The 17,952-nt window shown below is 39.0% G+C and overlaps 2 protein-coding genes across 3 annotated transcripts; one reads left to right on the top strand and one right to left on the bottom strand.

Annotated features, from left to right (window-relative positions):
- Window positions 1–72: 72 nt before the first annotated feature.
- Window positions 73–6,480, top strand: btf3 (basic transcription factor 3). 2 transcript variants are annotated; one of them, XM_022193076.2, is made up of 6 exons: window positions 73–158; window positions 2,697–2,765; window positions 4,365–4,478; window positions 4,561–4,762; window positions 4,942–4,998; window positions 5,947–6,480. In XM_022193076.2, exons 2-6 carry the CDS (start codon window positions 2,697–2,699, stop codon window positions 5,991–5,993), a joined length of 489 nt encoding a protein of 162 aa, XP_022048768.1. In that variant the 5' UTR covers window positions 73–158; the 3' UTR covers window positions 5,994–6,480. The 2 variants fall into 2 exon arrangements, with proteins under 2 accessions (XP_022048768.1, XP_022048769.1); XM_022193077.2 differs by having other exon boundaries at window positions 98–221.
- Window positions 6,481–8,195: 1,715 nt separating this feature from the next.
- Window positions 8,196–13,054, bottom strand: ankra2 (ankyrin repeat, family A (RFXANK-like), 2). Its single transcript, XM_022193078.2, has 9 exons — window positions 12,947–13,054; window positions 12,283–12,638; window positions 11,464–11,622; window positions 11,308–11,373; window positions 10,401–10,498; window positions 10,166–10,291; window positions 9,993–10,059; window positions 9,773–9,853; window positions 8,196–9,017 (listed from the first exon to the last, which is right to left on the bottom strand). Exons 2-9 carry the CDS (start codon window positions 12,581–12,583, stop codon window positions 8,962–8,964), a joined length of 954 nt encoding a protein of 317 aa, XP_022048770.1. The 5' UTR covers window positions 12,584–12,638; window positions 12,947–13,054; the 3' UTR covers window positions 8,196–8,961.
- Window positions 13,055–17,952: the final 4,898 nt, after the last annotated feature.

Raw genomic sequence — 17,952 nt, 5'->3', positions numbered from 1 at the left:
CCTTTGCATTTGATTGGTGAAGTTTTTCCTTCAGCCTGCGGAGCTGAACTGAGGGCAGGAAATACCCTCACAGGAGTTCACTTCTTTCCTGACGTCACGTCCGGCCTCCTCTCTCGCTTCCATCTTGCTCCCCGCATGTGTCTGCTGTTAGTTTACAGGTCAGTGAGGAGCTTTAAATACCTTCTTCCGTGCACTGTTTCCCCCCGATCCGACGGCAAAAGGTAAACGAAAGCCTTTTCTGACTAGATGGCTGAAATCTGAAGCTTGAAGCTAACCTTACTGACGGTGTTGGGAGTTTGTGAGTGACAGGCCGTCCACTCCTCAGTCTCACTGTTAGCTAACAAGCTAACTCAAGTTAGCCTGCTAGTTCTTGCTCAAAAGCTGAACCACACCTTGTTTCGGTAAACTGGTATTTAGCTAAAACCGTCCTGTCGTTACCTGCAGTATTTTTTGGGTTTGTTTTGTTTGGCATACCACACCCTTTGGCATTTTGTGTGTATTCGCTTGTTGGCAATATTGACTACAAAACATGATAACCGTTAGCTTTCGAAGGCTAATATACCTGTTAACTGGGCAGCGTTTACTGTGCCCCTGTCAGCTCTTTATTAGCATTTTTTTAAGCTTCTTATCGCTTTGAAAACTGTCTTGCCTCCTGTTACCACACCCACACTGAAGCTGCACAGCTCTGCTGCTGTGTGTTTACATGTGAGTCAGTGGATCTGGATTTCCCTCATTCCTCCCCTTGGTTGCTGAGCTATTAAATGACATTAGTTTGTATAATGTGAGTTTTTTAGGGAATACAGTGCGTGTTGTTAGCCAGGCTGCACACCAGAGCTACAACGATTGGTTGATCAGTTTCATCTTCAATTAATCCATCGATTATGGTCTTGATTAATGCTTCAGTGCCTTGGCTTATAAATTGTCACAAAATCGTGAAAAATGTGGATCGGTGGTTCCCAAAGCCAGAAATGTCTTGTTTTGTTCACAATCCAAAGACATTCAGTGAGAAGAAGAAAGAAACGAAAACATTCACAATTTAAAAGTAGCAATTAATTTATCGGTTAATATCTGGTCAGTTAGTTGTTGCAGGTTGACGACTAATTTAATTTCCAATTATTTCTTAATCAGCTTGGAAAAGTCTACATTCTCTGATTCCAGCTTCTTTAATTTGAAAACTTTCTCGTTTCTTTGCTCTTCTAAAACAGTATAAGTGAACCCCTTTATATTGATGATGAAGCAAGACCTTTGAGGATGTTACCTTGGACTCTGGAAAACACTATATTCTTACATTTTATAGAGCAAACACCTGACCAATGAATTATCAAGGAAAATAAATGTTAGTTGCAGCCCTGTTGCATACTGACAATGCAGTGTGGATGTGAATATTTGGGGACTGACAGTAATGTAGATCTAATTGGTCGGGTGGTAATTCATGTCTAATAAAGGGCCATTTCTAATTTGCTAAAAATTTAACAAGTAGGCCATGTCAAAGACTCGGTCTAATGAAAAAAAATGTGTGTTACATACTGTGCTAGATTTTTGATTTATAAAAAATAGGACAATCGTCTTGCGATTATTTTGACAAATACTGGAATTTTAATATAAATCAAACTTAAAGTGTTAATTCTAATCTTTAAATTTCTTTTCCACTGGGGAAAAAAAGATCTGGCTATATTCAAGGAACAAATTTCAACTGGGCAAAGTAGCTTTACTTTGCACTTAAAGTGATGTTGGGGTGATGCTCATTATGCTCTGTTCTGCTGGTAATTGTCTATTGCAATACATGAGTGTGTTGAGATTGTGGTTTGCCAGTAAGGCAGCACAATGAGGATAAAACAATCTGCTCCACTCATCTTTGTTCAGAATAGCACAATTGTCTATATGTGAGTTTGTACTTCATTCATTCATACTGTTGACAAAACAGAGTCAGATACAGTAACAATGCAGCTGCCAAGAAAACACCTTAAGTCGCCTTCACCTCATATCTATCACCATGCTCCCATCTTTCTATTTCCATTGCACATTGATCATTGTTTGTCTTCTGCGTAAGATATTCCAGTAGTATTGATCGTGTTAGAGCCTCAGATCGGCACATGAATAGAAACAGGTCACGCTAAACATGTACGTGCCACTGAAAGCTTGAGTAAATTTTTAAAAAGCAGGCTAGCTGAGGAGCTGCACAGCTTTCAGCGAGATGCTAATTTCTGTTCAGTGTGTGTGCTTCTCTGCTCAGATACAACACTGCAGAAGTTGCCAACATGTCTGCAATGACTGCAGGAAAAAACTAGTAACTGCTTTCTAAAGGTTAACCTCATTAGTCCATGTCCAGCATCAAGACAAAATATGCTGCAGTATTTTTTTTGTAGTTATTGCTACCATAAAGATATTAGACTTTGAATTGGTACAAAGGTGTCTCGTGTTTTAACGTATTGCAGTCTGACAGTGTAACCTCCTTAGCAGCATGGTTGGCTTTGTGTGTTGTTGGCTGCATTGCTGTGATGAATTTTCCTCAACCACAACACATTTTATTTATGCCTAACATGTTTTGCTGTTAACCCATTTGTGTTTAGACATTAAAACAAAATTTAGCTAAAAAAAAACCCAACAAGTGTCTTAAAGCTGAGCCCAGTCTATGTGAAGATCAGCCGTGCTGATGACACCAACATAACTGTATTCACTGTTCCTTCTTTTTGCAGATGAAAGAATCAGTTATGAATCAAGAAAAACTTGCTAAACTGCAAGCGCAAGTCCGCATCGGAGGCAAGGTAAGTGGCAAAATAAGTGCAATTTAAGTTAAATGCTGACTTTTTTGCAAAGCGCTCCGTAGTGTTTGCTATTTCTCAGTGCTGTAGAGCAATGCATTTTCCATTATTTACAACCAAGATTACAGATGGGTTCATATAAACTACCCCGACAAACGCAGTGAAATCAATACTGTACTAAAATAAATGTGTGAAGGAGTGTTTAGATACTCAGAGAAAGGCTTAAAAAATGTGAAGTGATAACATTTGAGCTCAGGCAGTGCGGATACTTAGAACTTAGGCTCTAAAGAACTCCCTGTGACTAGTTTCTATACAAGCTGATATATGGCTTTGTTACATAGCAGTGGGACTGCGCGATTATGGCCGTCACAGTTATTTTGATCAGCCCAAATTATCCCAATCATTCATTAATTTTGGTGAATGAAATGTTTTTTTGCTTTTGCTTCCATGTTGTGCTACATTTCTGCTAATTTACTTTTTAGGACTTAAAATAAGCTTTGCCAGAATTCGGAGCATCTGCTAAAGGGAAGGTATAAATAAAATTGTGTCTGAAGCACCTCCCTTACAAACATCAGCTTAGCCATATGTCACAGTTTACCAATGTTCCCTAAACGCCCCACATGCAGACTATAGTAGAGGTTGGCTAGGTGGGCGTGTGCAGAAATAACCCGTAGTTTCCAGTCAGTTCCTGCAGCTCAGATAAATGTGGGACCAAATGTGGCTTTGAAAAGAGGTGTTTGAATGTCAGATTTATGTCTAAGTTTAAACCAAATGATTTTATTGACATGGGCTGCTGCATGTTAGCGTAAATGTCAATATTAGAGTTGGTCATGTTCATGTAAGGCATTTTTATGAAACCCAAAGTGTGATCAAAATTCATTAAATGTACAGCATATTGTATATATAAATAGACTTTGGAGGAAGTTTATTCATATAGCACCTTATCATACACAGTGAGAGAGAGAACATGCTTTACAGGCAAAGGTAAAAATAAAACGTGAAAGATAAAGTAGAAAATACAGGAGAATAGATTTATATTATGAAAATGGGATAAATCAAAAGCAATACATAAGTTTAAAATAAATGCGTTCACTTTATACAGTGATTTTCAATTTATTGAAACTGATTAACATAGTAGAACTAGACGAGCCCTCAGTAGAGGGCAGAACCACGCCCATGCATGATACTCTGTATCAATTTTGATCATCCTACGTATCTCCCTTCCTACTTGATCTGCTGACCTCTAACTCCACAACTGAGCAGGGGACCTTAGACTGATCTTCAGTGCCAAGTTTGATTATCCTGACTTCAGCACTTGCAGAGATATCTGACCGGACATACACACATACATACTTACCCAACCAGATACCAAAGCGAATGCAGTAACCCCGCTGACGTACGTCAGGCGTGGTTAAAAAGGGGGAAAATTAAAAATATGTAAGGGAAAGTACACAATAGAATAGAATAAAGGAATTTAATTGAATATATGCATCATCTTGTTTGGGCCAATCAAGTCTCAAATCAGGCTCTACAGAAAATGATGCATTATCATTAGGACCTGGAGGTTTAAGCACCAGTGTGTTTCCATGAATGTCCCTGCAGGGTAGCGCTCGCAGAAAGAAGAAGGTGGTGCACAGAACAGCAACCGCAGATGACAAGAAGCTCCAGTTCTCCCTAAAGAAACTTGGTGTCAACAACATCTCTGGTATTGAAGAGGTAGGCAGCGAGCTTCACACCAGATTCAAAGTCACTCTGTTTGGTTTTAGTGTTAACAGTGCGTGAATTTGCTCTGTTCCAGGTCAACATGTTTACAAATCAAGGAACGGTCATCCACTTCAACAATCCCAAAGTGCAGGCCTCCCTCGCTGCCAACACCTTCACCATCACCGGCCACGCTGAGACCAAGCAGCTGACCGAGATGCTGCCGGGCATCCTGAACCAGCTGGGAGCCGACAGCCTGACGAGCCTCAGGAGACTCGCCGAAGCTCTGCCCAAACAGGGTCAGTGAGCTCGAATTACGACGCAGCGTCTACCGCGCCGCAGATTTATAGCTCTATTTTCTGTTTAGTCGAACTCTTCCTCTCCAGACTGTTTCCAGAGAAGAATCTCGCCCTCAGGATGCGATCTTAATTGCTTCTGGCCACTCCACGCTTCTCACAGCTCATTTCTCTTCTTACAGCTGCAGATGGAAAAGCGCCGATTGCAGCAGTAGAAGAAGAAGACGACGACGTTCCAGGTGAGCGCTGGCGTTTCTCACTTTGAATTGCATTTAAGCGTGCACGCACAGCGCTCTGTTCTGTCGTTTCAAATGAAAAGATTACTGAAACATCTCAAGAAAAATCAGTTTGTCTTGCATCAAACTGCTTTCGCGGTTTTATTTGGAAGCCCTCCTTCACACTTGTCGGTTATCGCAGCAGGATCCCCCCCCCCCCCCCCCGTTCTCTCTCAGTTAAATACCCGTGGCAGGTTTGCTTTTCTTTTGGCTTGCGAAAGGGGTCACACGAAGGGGATTCATCAGTTACTTTTGACGATGGTGCAATGCGGGCTTTTGTGTTTGAATCTCATGCTCATTGTTTATAAGATTGTACGATACAGTTTGCTTTTCTTTGTGAAGAAAATGGGCCAAACACATGAGGTTGCCATTACAATAATCTCAGCTTTTCCCAGGACTTCTCTCCCTCTAGCTCGAGTTCTCACTAATGTAACAAACGATTACATATGTATTCAGCAATTGGAGCCGTTGAAGCCTGATGGCACCGGGGTTAACAGCCATCGCCATCACATTGTTATTGGAGTTAAGTTTCCTTTTTGTTCTCCCACTGAAGGAACATGTTTACTCAGAGCTTTCGAATTGTTTCCATTTTAACCTCCGACCCCGCGAGCCACGACTTGGACAGGCAGGTTTCTCACATTTCATGGAGTAATTCAGGCCAACTTTTTGATGCTCTTCGCCACAATTTTTACAGCTGCTTTCAGTAGTGTCGAAGGCCTCATATGTCGAGCACATTGCGGTCTATATAAGATGTGGGAGAGATGAGCAAAGAAGTGGGATTGCATTACACCGAGTATCATGTTTCAGATAAACACACTTTTCCTGAATTGCGCTCTGGCAACCTCGGAGTCATTTGCGCAGACGGACGTGCCTTTCTTGCCCACTCAATCAATTTACCGCTTGTTGTTTCAGATCTGGTGGAGAATTTTGATGAAGCATCCAAGGATGAGGCCAACTAGAGGAAATGGGACTCCCCGGAGTGTCAGAACTTGACAGGACCATGTGGGGCACAAGATGTTATAATGTCTATTTCAAGAGGTGGAAAGTTAACGATTAAAGTACTCGAGAAGATGAATAACGTGTCAACTCTTTGGCTGTGAGCATTCTGTAATGTTTGCAACACCTGAACAAAGTACTGGCGTACTCTTAAGTGAATTATTTTTGGGTAATTTTCTAGAATAGTGCTCAGATGTATTAAAACAGGGGTAGCAGTATTTAAGTGTAAGGTATTTTAGTACTCATTCCACCTCTTTATTGCCACCAGACTATCCAAATGCTTGTTGTGCTCTGTGGTCTCTATGTCCAGTTAGAGTGAGAGTTTGTGTGTAAAATGTGGTGTTTAAGGCTCCTGCTGTACATCTGTTTTCCTCTGTGTTACTGAACCTGAATTCTGTGGCCTCCTTAAAACCACCATATCTGGAATAAACCTTTGCTACTGTCAAAAAATTGCTACATGTTGTTTTTTTTCCCCTCCTCAACTTCAAACACTGCTGCTGCTCCTGTGTACATTTCTTACCCCAGTCAGGTGTGCAGGTCAGTCTTTTCTAATATTGTTTTCTTTATCGCATGGCTGAGTTCCAGAAGTAGAGATGACAAGTGTTTAATAACTACATCACCAGTGGATTAAGGTGTGCGGCTGCATCGTGGTGCAGAGACATGCTACCGATACTGAGCACATGCAGTATCAAGTAAGATATTCGGACATTATTGTGTGATTAAAAACAAAATCTTAATTATAACTCAGGAATTCTGGGGAAATGAAATTTTGCCTTGCTACCAATACGGCTCAATAGACTGCACCGTTGGCATTTGGTTTTAATTGGACATCCAGGACATTTTGCACAGACGTAACTATGTGGTCCCTAAAGAATGAAACCTGCTGATTGGTGAACCTGGAGCTTCATCAGCTAATGAATGGATCACCAGTACACTCCATACACACAGACATCCATGTATGTCCCATTCATTCCCCCACGTAAGAATTTTGTTGATCCTGTGCCTTTTAATCTGTTGCGATCAAGTCGTCTCAAATTCTAATTTAAAAACGAGAAAAGCAGTCAGAGCGCGGTACTGCATCAAGGCTGCTCAGTCGTAAGATTTCCGATGGATAAGTCTGCAGCAGTCGATCTGTAGTAGGACTGCAATCCTGATCGTCAGCAGGCTGCTGATGTAGTTCACTTGTCATAGTTACGTCGACACTGTGCCGCTATCTCACGATGTACAGAAATCTTGAACAAATCCATGGATCCAGACTATAAAGACGCATCACTGAGAAAATCTGATCACTTGGTCCTTGTCATTTCTGAACATTTCATCCAAATCCATTTCTCCATTTTTGAGTCATGTTGTGCAGACAGTTGGACAAATGTACGTCGATCGTCACGTAACTCTGTCGCATTCCCTGTCAGAGTAACAAAGTAATCATCTACAGTCTGTATCAGTTGGCTGCATTTTGAGTTTCATGCATATTTGCCATTATTAGCATTTCATTTGCCATTGTTAACATTTTGTGTTGTTGGCAGTCTCTTTCTGCTTTCCTTTTTAGGACTTTCATTTACTCTCACCCCGACTGGTCGGGGCAGATGTTTGTCCTCTCTGAGCCTGGTTCTGCCACAGGTGTTCAGGTAAACGAGAGTTTTTCCTCTCCTCTGTTGCCAATATGCTGCTCATAGGGAACCTTTGAATTTGTCGGGTTTCATGTATTATTCTGTACAATCTTTACCTGAATTTTTAAATGGTAAAGCATCAAGAAAGGAAAAGACACTAAATAGTTTAAAATTGTACTTACGCATAACACTTAAATATACGTAATGGAACAGCTGGAAATAAACAATTTTTGCTATGAACTTGATAGTAATAAAAAGAGCTTTGATGAAACAATATTCCATCTACATGATTTGATTTTGCTCAGATTATTTCATAGTTTTGTTGAAGTTAAGCTTTTATTCACCCTTTGGATACAGTGCTGTTGAATGTAGTCTGATGTTTTAAGCAGCTTCATTTCAGTGATGAGTGGTTTTAACCTTGCAAGTCGTTAAATATCTGTACAAAAAGATCCCTGTTGCTGAGGTCCATACAGATTATTTCCAGACATGCCACTCGTTATAACTGCTATAGAACAAAAGCGCCATCATACAGTGACAAACACAGCGGTACCACAATACCTTTCTGAGATATTTAATTGTGATGTGAGGTCTTTTGAAATTCACAATACATCTGGACATTTGTATCACAATACAGAGAAACCAAACGGACATTGTAACGGTCTAAACAAATTCAAATAAATAAATTCAGTACAATCAACACAAATATTTCCAGTAAACGGATAACAAACAGCTTGGCAACATCATAAAAATCACAAAGTGTGTGCAATGTGCCTCAGAAATACGCTCACTATGAAAACCAGACAGCATGAAAATGAGGCAATTCAGAGTTTTACATTTAAATTCTTTATCATTTAAAAACGATTCAATATTATGGTTGATAGGTTAGTTTAAAAAAAACACAGTAATGGGTAAAGGATGTTAGATTAGCATTAAAAGACTGACATGCTTAGTTCAAGCAAAATCAAGCCGACACTGCACTGCACGTTTGGCAAAGTACTGCAGGTGGAGTGCAGTGTGTGCCTGGCTGCTGTGAAGATGTCAGTTTTACATTTGAAAATCAGTCCTGATTAGATTTGCTACTCCACAGTTAATGCAAAAAAGTGCAGAGTATAACAGTTTGATCGAGGAAAAACCGAAAATTTGCACAGCACAAACCTTCATGTGAATCAGGCATACAAAATAATATAAATAATATGATGCAACGCTGCTGAAATATCCCCCAAGAGGACAAAATATTCCTGTAGGCCAACAAATTGGGCATGCTACATGATTGTCCAGCGCCCAGCAACATCCCTCCGAACGTCTCCTCTAGTGCAACAGTTCACTCTCTGATTCCCATCAGTAACTTCAGTAGGTGTGCCTCCATCACCTGTTGAACTAAACAGAGAAACGTACGGTGTTTTACTGGACAGAGCCGAGCTTCTTTTCCTTTTGGAAAGAAACCCTGATTGCGATGGATTTCAAATAGATGCACTGGTGTTGCACATTGTGTATGCTCTATGCTCACTGAGCATTAAAAGTGAGTAATAATCAAAATATTTACATTCTCATGCAGTTATCCTTCACTCCAAGAGAGGAGGAGAAAGGGGAAATTGGTGGGAAAAGCAACTCTGTTTATTTTAGCAGTCTCTTTCACTTTCTTGGAAGCAGCAGCTCTGTCAACAACTTCTCTCCCGCTCAGACTGCAGTTAAGTGTGACAGGACAAACTACAATCCACATCTGGGTTCAGCAACAGGATGGAATCTAATTTTTGATAGGTGCATGTCATGACTGATAGATTTACAAGGTGTGGTTATTGGAAAACCACTGGTGAATTATACTGAAATTAAACGGCAGGGTTTGTCTTATTATTTGGTAACCATGCCTTCAGATAAAATACACATTTGTCCTCCAAATGCATTATCACTGTCAAGCAGCTAACTGTATACTGAGCTCTTACACTGGAAAACTGCATAATTTATTTTAAATAGTGCCTAAAATGATTACATTTCCGCAACAGGTTGGAGTGATCCTGACATAGTTTGATAACTCCAGAGAGTGTTTCTACAAAGCCTCAGCCTTTGCGTGTCTCCATGTCGTTTGGCACTAAGTGTAGCCACAGACAGACAATGTGTTGATTTTTCATACGCACCGTTTCGATGGCCCATAGCCACAGCCATGTCCATTGCATTGAAACCAGAATCGGACTCTATGGTGGGATCAGCACCGCTTTCTGGAAGACATAAAACACAGCAAAAAGCAATTAGTGTAACCGTTAATGTTAGATACAACACATAAACACAGCTGCTCTGTTTGTCGGTTGATAAATGTTAATACAGACGACAAACTCTCAGTGATAGATTTCTTCTTACCTAACAAGATTTCGACACAGCGCACGTGGTTGCCGTGGACAGCGTACAGCAGCGGCGCTCCTCCGTTCTAAACCGTGAAGAGGCAACATCACAACATTGTCAAATAAGCCTCCACAACAAACTGAATGAAAGACTTCCCTAATGCAAAACTCATTTTTGAATACAGTAATTACCCAGTCATATTCATTGACATCCACCCCACAGTCAATGAGCATCTTCACAATATCTGTGTATCCCTTACTGCAGGCCAAAGACAGAGCACTTTCTCTCCCTTTGGCCAGGAGGTTGGGGTCAGCACCCTACAGCCAACCCAGATGCAAAATGACAAACGGTGAGCACATTAATAAAGAAGGCTTGCTGCAATAAAATGATGCGGTGTGAATTAACATTAGCTGAATTCTTCCATACATTTTGGAGCAGAAACTCAACAACAGCGATTTGCCCATGTGCAGCTGCCCACATCAGGGGAGTGAAGCCTTCTTCATCTTGAAGATTTATGACCGTCTCTATAAACACGAGGATAGATAAAGAAATTAAACAACATTAAGTGTAGAGCCTGACTTTGATCGAGTCAATAAAACCTGAAAAATTTCAAATTAGGGCTGAACAATATGCAAAAAACATAAAATATCACACTGTGATTATTTTTCACAGATGTCACAATTGGAGTATGTGTTTGGGTTTTAGTGGGAAGGGTCGCTTTTACATGTCTTTTCCAATGTTAAAGTATATAATTGAAATTATGATGTGATTTTTTTTTCTGTGGTTTGTACCAAAGAAGCTCTCTGTAGCACCACAATGCTTTATTTAAAATTAGAAGTTGTCACACATTTATTATTATTTTTTATACTTATCCATTTTGTGAATTGAGTGATATTTGGATTGTTGCTTCAGCCCTACTTAAAATGCAACAAATATCTTTTTTTTTTTCAAATTGGTCATTCATTTGCAACTTTTTTTTTGACAATCTATGATTTAAGTCATTTTTCAAGGTTCAACATTTGCTGTTTACGGCATCATATGTGGGAGAATTTGCTGCTTTTCTTATAAAATCACAAATATGATCATCATATGTGTGGCCAGAGGACAAAAGAAGACCCCATGTGATGCAATGGGAACCTGTGGTGGCCAGATTATTAATCAATGATTCACTGATTAATTACAAAATAATAATAAATCAGCAAAATAGTGCATTCTGAAAGTAAAACTAAGTGCTTCCCAACACCCACATGGCCAGGAGAGTAATTTCCAAAATGTCACCACTGTGTAACTGTGATTATATGGTGAACAGGGACAGGTTAGATGGCCTGCCTACCTTGTTCAATCCTGCTGGCCAAAAACACCATTTCTCCTTGGGCTGCCAGCTGATGAATGGACAAAGCTGAAGGGGGGAAACAAGCAGGTGTAACAATTAGAATTTAGCAATTTCTGGTAACATTTAGGAAATTGAAGTTACAGCTACAATACTTACAATGCACCAAAAGAGGGGTGGAAGAAACCTCATTTCCACGGTGTTTATTGGTGAGCGTGGTGGACTGTTTGATGGGAGAGAAGTGCTTGGTGGTGGATGGGGTGTAAACATGGCGCACTTGTATTCCCGGTGAAGGAGAGGTCTGGATATTGCACTCAGCTAAAAGAGAATAAAGGAAAATTAACATTAGTTACTTATTAGTTGTAAAAAGAAGAATGACATTATTATAGCAAGCACTTTCAAAAAACTGGAAATACAAATCCATAAAACATTAGAAACCAATATTAAAACAAGAAAATTAGACAGGAAAGCATTAGTAAAGACAGTGAAATGCTAAAAAAGGCACTGACAAATTATTGAAAAAGGTATAAAATGTTATGGAAATGCCAGCCTGTACAGGTGGGTTTTTAAAAGCTTTTTAACAGAGGACTGACTGAGCTTTTCTGACTGCAAAGGAAAGCTTGTTTCAAAGCACTGGGGTCAAAACAGGAAAGCTTGTTTCAAAGCACTGGGGTCAAAACAGAAAAAAAACAAAAAAAACAATTTCCCTTTGATTTAATCCTGGAACATTAAATCATGATTCATTCTCTGATCTTAAGGGTCCAGGTGCAGAAAAGTGTCGTAAAATTTTAGAGATGTGGAGATTTAAAGGTAACCAATCGAATTTTGAACTGAATTCTGTCCCAAATGGGGAGCCAGTGTATTTCACCCTGGACTGGACGGAGCTTTTGTGAGTAATGTTGCTGCTCAGTTGATGATGACAAGCAAATCAGACGATCACTTTGATGACACATAAACAATGCTGTATCTGTTTCTTACCTTTGAATAAAACAGAAGCCACCTCCAGGTCAGAGTTCACCTGGTCCTGGATGTTCTTGCTGTCCTCCTCGTTAAGCGACTTGACAAATCTTGAGCAAACATTCATGTCAAAGCGGTTGGGCAGGATGAATTTGATGCCCATGGCCACATTTTGGGTCGATGTGTCATCTGGGCTTGCACCCACCGACTGCTCAGTCTTTATGGCGCTCAAGTCAGGCATTACACAGATCCCCTCCATGTCCTCCGAGACCAGAGGACACTCTGCGGTCCCATCTGAGGCTGACATGGTAACGTTCTCCATCCACTGATCACTCACCAAGTTGTCACACCGAGACTGAACTGAAGTCACTGCACGCCTGAAACAGAGACAATATTTGATAAAATCACAGAATAATATAAAACAGCACTTTGTCTCGGTATCATCAGCATTAACTTTGATTGCGTAGTAAGTGGACGCATAGAAGACGAATAAACTACAACGGATGCTAACAGTTAAATACCAAACCACGACTGGCTGTTAGCCACCAGTTAGCATGCTACCTATTGTTATCGTAACCTTCCGTTAGTCACACTAACTGTCTGGGGTTAAGACGTGTTTAACACGAAGACACAATAAGCATACACAGAAACAAAGAACATTTTTCTAAAATGAAAAATATCTTACTGGATAGGACATGTTTTTCTTGAATAACCTCAAACAACCATCGCTCCTGCATCGGTGTTTTCATAGACTCTGCACATGCGCGTCTTTGGAAAGTTGAGTGCATCCACTATTAACTTCCCCATTTTTGGTTCCGGAAGATTACTCTTTGTTTTTTATTCTACTCCACTCGTTAAGTTTAATAATAATAACAAGAATACATTTAACTTCAGCTCAGTTTAATTCACTTTAGCTGAGGTGAATTCAATTTATCATATTATTGTATTCATATACTATATATATCAAAGTTGTTTGCAACTTGACACATCTGGGATTTAACCCAGCCCAGCAGTTTTGAGATTTCAATCTGACAACAGAATTATTTTTAAGTAGTTTCAGATTAAAATTAATACAAAATGTGAGACACTGTGTTCTAGACAAAATAAGGTCACCCCAATGTCTTTCTGTGCTTACATTCATATCACAAGTGCGGGCACGCTAGATCAGTGATTTTAAAAGTGTGCATCTTGAAATTAGTCTTATTTATATAATTTAAATCATTAGATTTATATGTAAAGGTGTGCTATTGTGGTAATTGTTTTCATAAAATTAATTTAGTTGTAATCTGGCTGATTTACCCTTTAAATAGTTCAGGAGAAGAAATGCAAATATATATTTTTTAAAAAAGGTAACAATAACTAGAGCAAACTGCTGTTGTGTTGGTGACAAAAACTCCTGCCCATAGCCTGATGAGAATGCATCCTACTGCAGCCATTTACAATAAAACAATATAAAGTGGTTTGATTGTTACTGATACCTGTCACCATATTTTGACTGATTAATTTAATGTCGAGAGAGGCCACGGTCAGTATGTAGCTATGCATAATGATGTCACTGCTGCAAATCGCCTTTTATTTTATGAGGCTATGAAATGAAAAAATGTCTTGTCATGACAGAAATATATTGCTAACTTTGGTAAAAAAAAAAAAAAAAGAAAGAAAAAAGATCATGCTCATTCCAGCATTTCTGATCATCCATCGATTCATACATTATCTATAAACCACTTAATCCTCTGTAGGGTCGGCCTGGATATGAAATAATCAGGGTTGTTCCTGAAAAATTCTGTGCTAAAGTCTCAGACACTCAGGCTTAATGAAGTCACTGATATATATTCACGAGATAAGTTGTCTCACTTCAGGACAGATGTTATTTCATTTTCTGTAAGCATGATGAACACCCAGTTGATTGTTGTGTAATCAATATGTCACTGCAGGTTTGCATACCATCTTTCTTTCTTTCTGTGCAGCAAACAGAAAAAAAGCACAGACTACTTTACTGCCTTAATAACTTCAGTATGTTGTCCTTTGACCATGCTGTTGAGTTGTTATTAATATATTTCTGCAAAACTGAATTCATGGAACTCATTAGGATAATAACCCAATTTCAAAATAAGTCCATTAAAGTGTTTACATGAATTATTGTTTTTGCACACTTGTTCATAAATATACTGACAAGAAAAAAATGATTCAAAATGTTCTCTATGTGGCCCTGTGATAGATTGGTGACCTGTCCATGGTGAACTCTGCTTTTGTTGTAAGCCGGCTGGGACTCCAACCCCCACACAACCGTACAGAGGATAAAGTGGCATATAGATAAAGGATAGATGGTTGGATGGATATTCTCTATGTGCATATACATCACAAAATGAAATTGTCATAATTTTTTATTCCCTTCTAGGCAAACCTCTTGGTTACATGTCCTTTTAACTATAAGTAAATTTCACATTGTACAAAATCACAATATTACTTGGATCTCGAAAATCTACATCTAAATACCAAGACTGAGAAACTGGCTTTTAGATATTATGTTGCACATAAATGTTACAATCTATAGAAGCTCACACAATTATATAAGCCATTACCTTTGAGTCATTTACTGTCAATCCATGACACTGACACAGATCAGTGTGAATGTGTGTGTGTGTGTTTTTTAAGTGATGTTGCCCTTTATGTTGATGTCTTTGGTCTGTTTGTTGCATAATTTGTTGATGTATGTTGCAACTTCTGGGTGCTTTTATAGTTCTTTATATTGTGATCAGGGAATATTTGTAAATGAGAATTTGTGCTCAATGGTTCTTCCTGTTTAAATTAAGGTCAAACAAGCAACAACCGGATGATAAAATGTGACCAATGTCAGCTGTTTGTTCCATTTTTATTTTAGAAAAATAGACAAAATCAGATATATGAATGTGTTTGTGCTGATGTATAGCAGTCTTGAAGCATGCAGTGTAGTTAAGGGGTACACAGTGTAATTACAGATCAGCACTAATTTAAAATGAATTGAAAGCAGAATAACAAATGCATGAGAAAGAATGAAAGTGCAAACAAACAACAGCCTTATTTTTTTCAGAAGTATGTGTTAAAATTAGCTATACCTTGCCAGAAGGTTTCAGGCAAGATTATGTTGTATTATAAAGACTTTTTCAGTGCTGAATTTGACCTTGTTCAACACATTTTTTGGTCATTCAGTCTTTCAGTGTTGTCATCAGCTTTGAGAAGATTCTCGCACTCTTGACTGTTGAATTAATTCTGTCGGGAAATGTGAGAGTGTGCCATCTTCTGCTATACTGTGTTTATGGTTGGCATGGTCTGTTTTAACCCTTAGATGCATGAGTGATTGGACTCTTCACTCCTCCATAAGTGGGTCAAATATAACCCATATATAAATCAAAGTGTTTTTATGCCATTTTTGGAGGAAAAATGAACATAAAAATTAAACAGAATGATATCTAAAACATGTTTTTGAGGAATAATTGGAAGATGAAATGATAAAAACTTCTCATTACAAAGATATTGCAAGAGAACAACCTCACAGGGTTATTTTTGACCCATTTTTTATTTAAGGGTTATTTGCTTTTCAACAATAAATCATGGCCATTTTAATTTGGTTTTTATTTTTTTACAAGAATTTACAAGATACACTCTTCATTTAAAAATGAAAACAGATTTCTACAAACTAGCGAAGAAACTGTCAAATAATTATGAATATAAAATTAAACAACTGAGCAAGTATTCATCCCTTTGCGGCCTACATGTATCACAGTAACTCAGGTTGAGGAGCACTCTATCTCACATGGTGTAAACCTTGAAACTTTACTTTTTCGACTTTTCGTGACTTTTAAAAAAAACACACACTGAGACAAAAACACTGAAATTGGACATTCTGTTGGAGAAAACAAAGAAAGACAAAAATAAGAGTGTAAATCACTGCCTTTACCGCAAGGTTGTGTTGCATAATTCAAATCTCTTCATTTAAAATTTAGTGCTAAATTTGTATGACTGGTGTGTTTGAGAGGTCAGGAGAGGCTCTGGAAGGTGAATATGCTCTAATGAAAAATACAAACAATGATTCATCAGCTGTGTTTCTTGGATAGTATGCTTTTTTCATGCAGGAAAAAAGGTCTGATTGAAACAGTCTGATGGCAGCTGAGATGGAAGAGGAACCCCTCTGATTCTTCAATGTGGGTGTTTTGTATCTAACACATTACTGGTTTTGTTTTCTGTTGTGTGGTAGAAAAAAAAGAGACAACAATGTTTGTCCTGAGGCCTTTTTGTGGACTTGTTTTTACTGCTTACTTGTTTGTTTTGGGATCTCTAATGAGGAGATCGAGGGTTGCGGCTCATCCACCAGGGCCGCTCTGATGACACCAGGGGGTCTTGGGAATGAAAAGCTTCCAGGTCAGTTGCGTTGAGGTGGTTGCCTCATTTTGTAGAGCTCAAGATCGCATGCAACCCTGGTCTCAGTGTGTGTGCAATGGGTTACAGAGTGGACTGCTTTCGCCATCTGCAGGACACATGGATCACATGCAGTGAACAGGAAATGCAACACATTACTGCACCATATCTATTTGGAAATTTAGTAAGATTGAAGATGATGCATGTGGATTGTGTTCTGGAAAACCTCCACAGAAGGGCAGCATTGTATATCCTTTCCCCTTTAAGTTACTTCTACAGTTTTGCCAACAGATGGCACCACAGTCTCACGTGTTATAAACTACGGTATTGAAAGTATTGCAGGCTTTGTTTCACTCCCAAATGGCCTGTAATCCTTTCATCTCCCCAATTAAGCAAGACAGTGCTTTTCAGTGGATGCGGTAAAATCAACTGAGATTATTGACTGTGTTAAAAGCACGACAGTATTGTTGTGTCCTGTCAGCTTTGACCTCATTTCATTTAATCTGTGGCTCATTATCAGTCAGTGAGATAAGTCTGGGAGCAGGAACGGTGGGAAAGTCCGCTTGTTTCTCATTAATGTAATATGTCTGTGTGAACGTCTGTCCTCTGTGTGTGATACAGTCAGACTCCAAGAGAGAGCTGAAGGGCATTAGGAAGAAAACTATCCCATGCAAATTGAACACTGATATGAAACAGCACTGTCTTTCCCCCCCCCCCCTCAATGCACAAGTCATTTCTACTTGGCCGCGCTTTTCTTTGTTTGAATTACAAGCTTTCACTCCAGCTTTTCTGATTCTTAAAATATATGTACTATTCACCCCATTAACATACACAAGGAGGGCAAAATAGTAGGGACACTTTTAAATATAATGCAGTCCAGTATGCCACTATCAGTCACTTTAACCTCAATCATTAGCATAAGTGCAATCTTTTTGACAACACTAAACTTTGTTAAAGTAGAAATTATGATGGTGCAGTTTATTTTACAGCTTGCTATAGAGTGAGCAAGTTGCAGATTATATCCACTTATTGTTTAATATAGTCGAGTTTAGAGAACTGGAAGGTCCTCTTTGCATTTTTTACTGATTCAAGCCAGTGAAAATTCATGTCTTTGTGTATTCTCTGTATGGTAAAGGTTGATATTTGAATATAATGTCTTCTTTTTTCACCAAAGCATTAAGCATGGTGAACTTGTACAGTTTTGGGGGCCTGAATATTTTCAGAAATTTGCTACATTTCTGTGTAAAAATGGTTTGTATACTCTAACCATATGTATTTTGCATCATCTCCTCACCC

The sequence above is a fragment of the Acanthochromis polyacanthus genome, chromosome 18 (assembly GCF_021347895.1).
Source record: "Acanthochromis polyacanthus isolate Apoly-LR-REF ecotype Palm Island chromosome 18, KAUST_Apoly_ChrSc, whole genome shotgun sequence".
Taxonomy (NCBI): Eukaryota; Metazoa; Chordata; class Actinopteri; family Pomacentridae; genus Acanthochromis; species Acanthochromis polyacanthus.
This window is presented reverse-complemented; position numbering and strand designations above follow the sequence as displayed.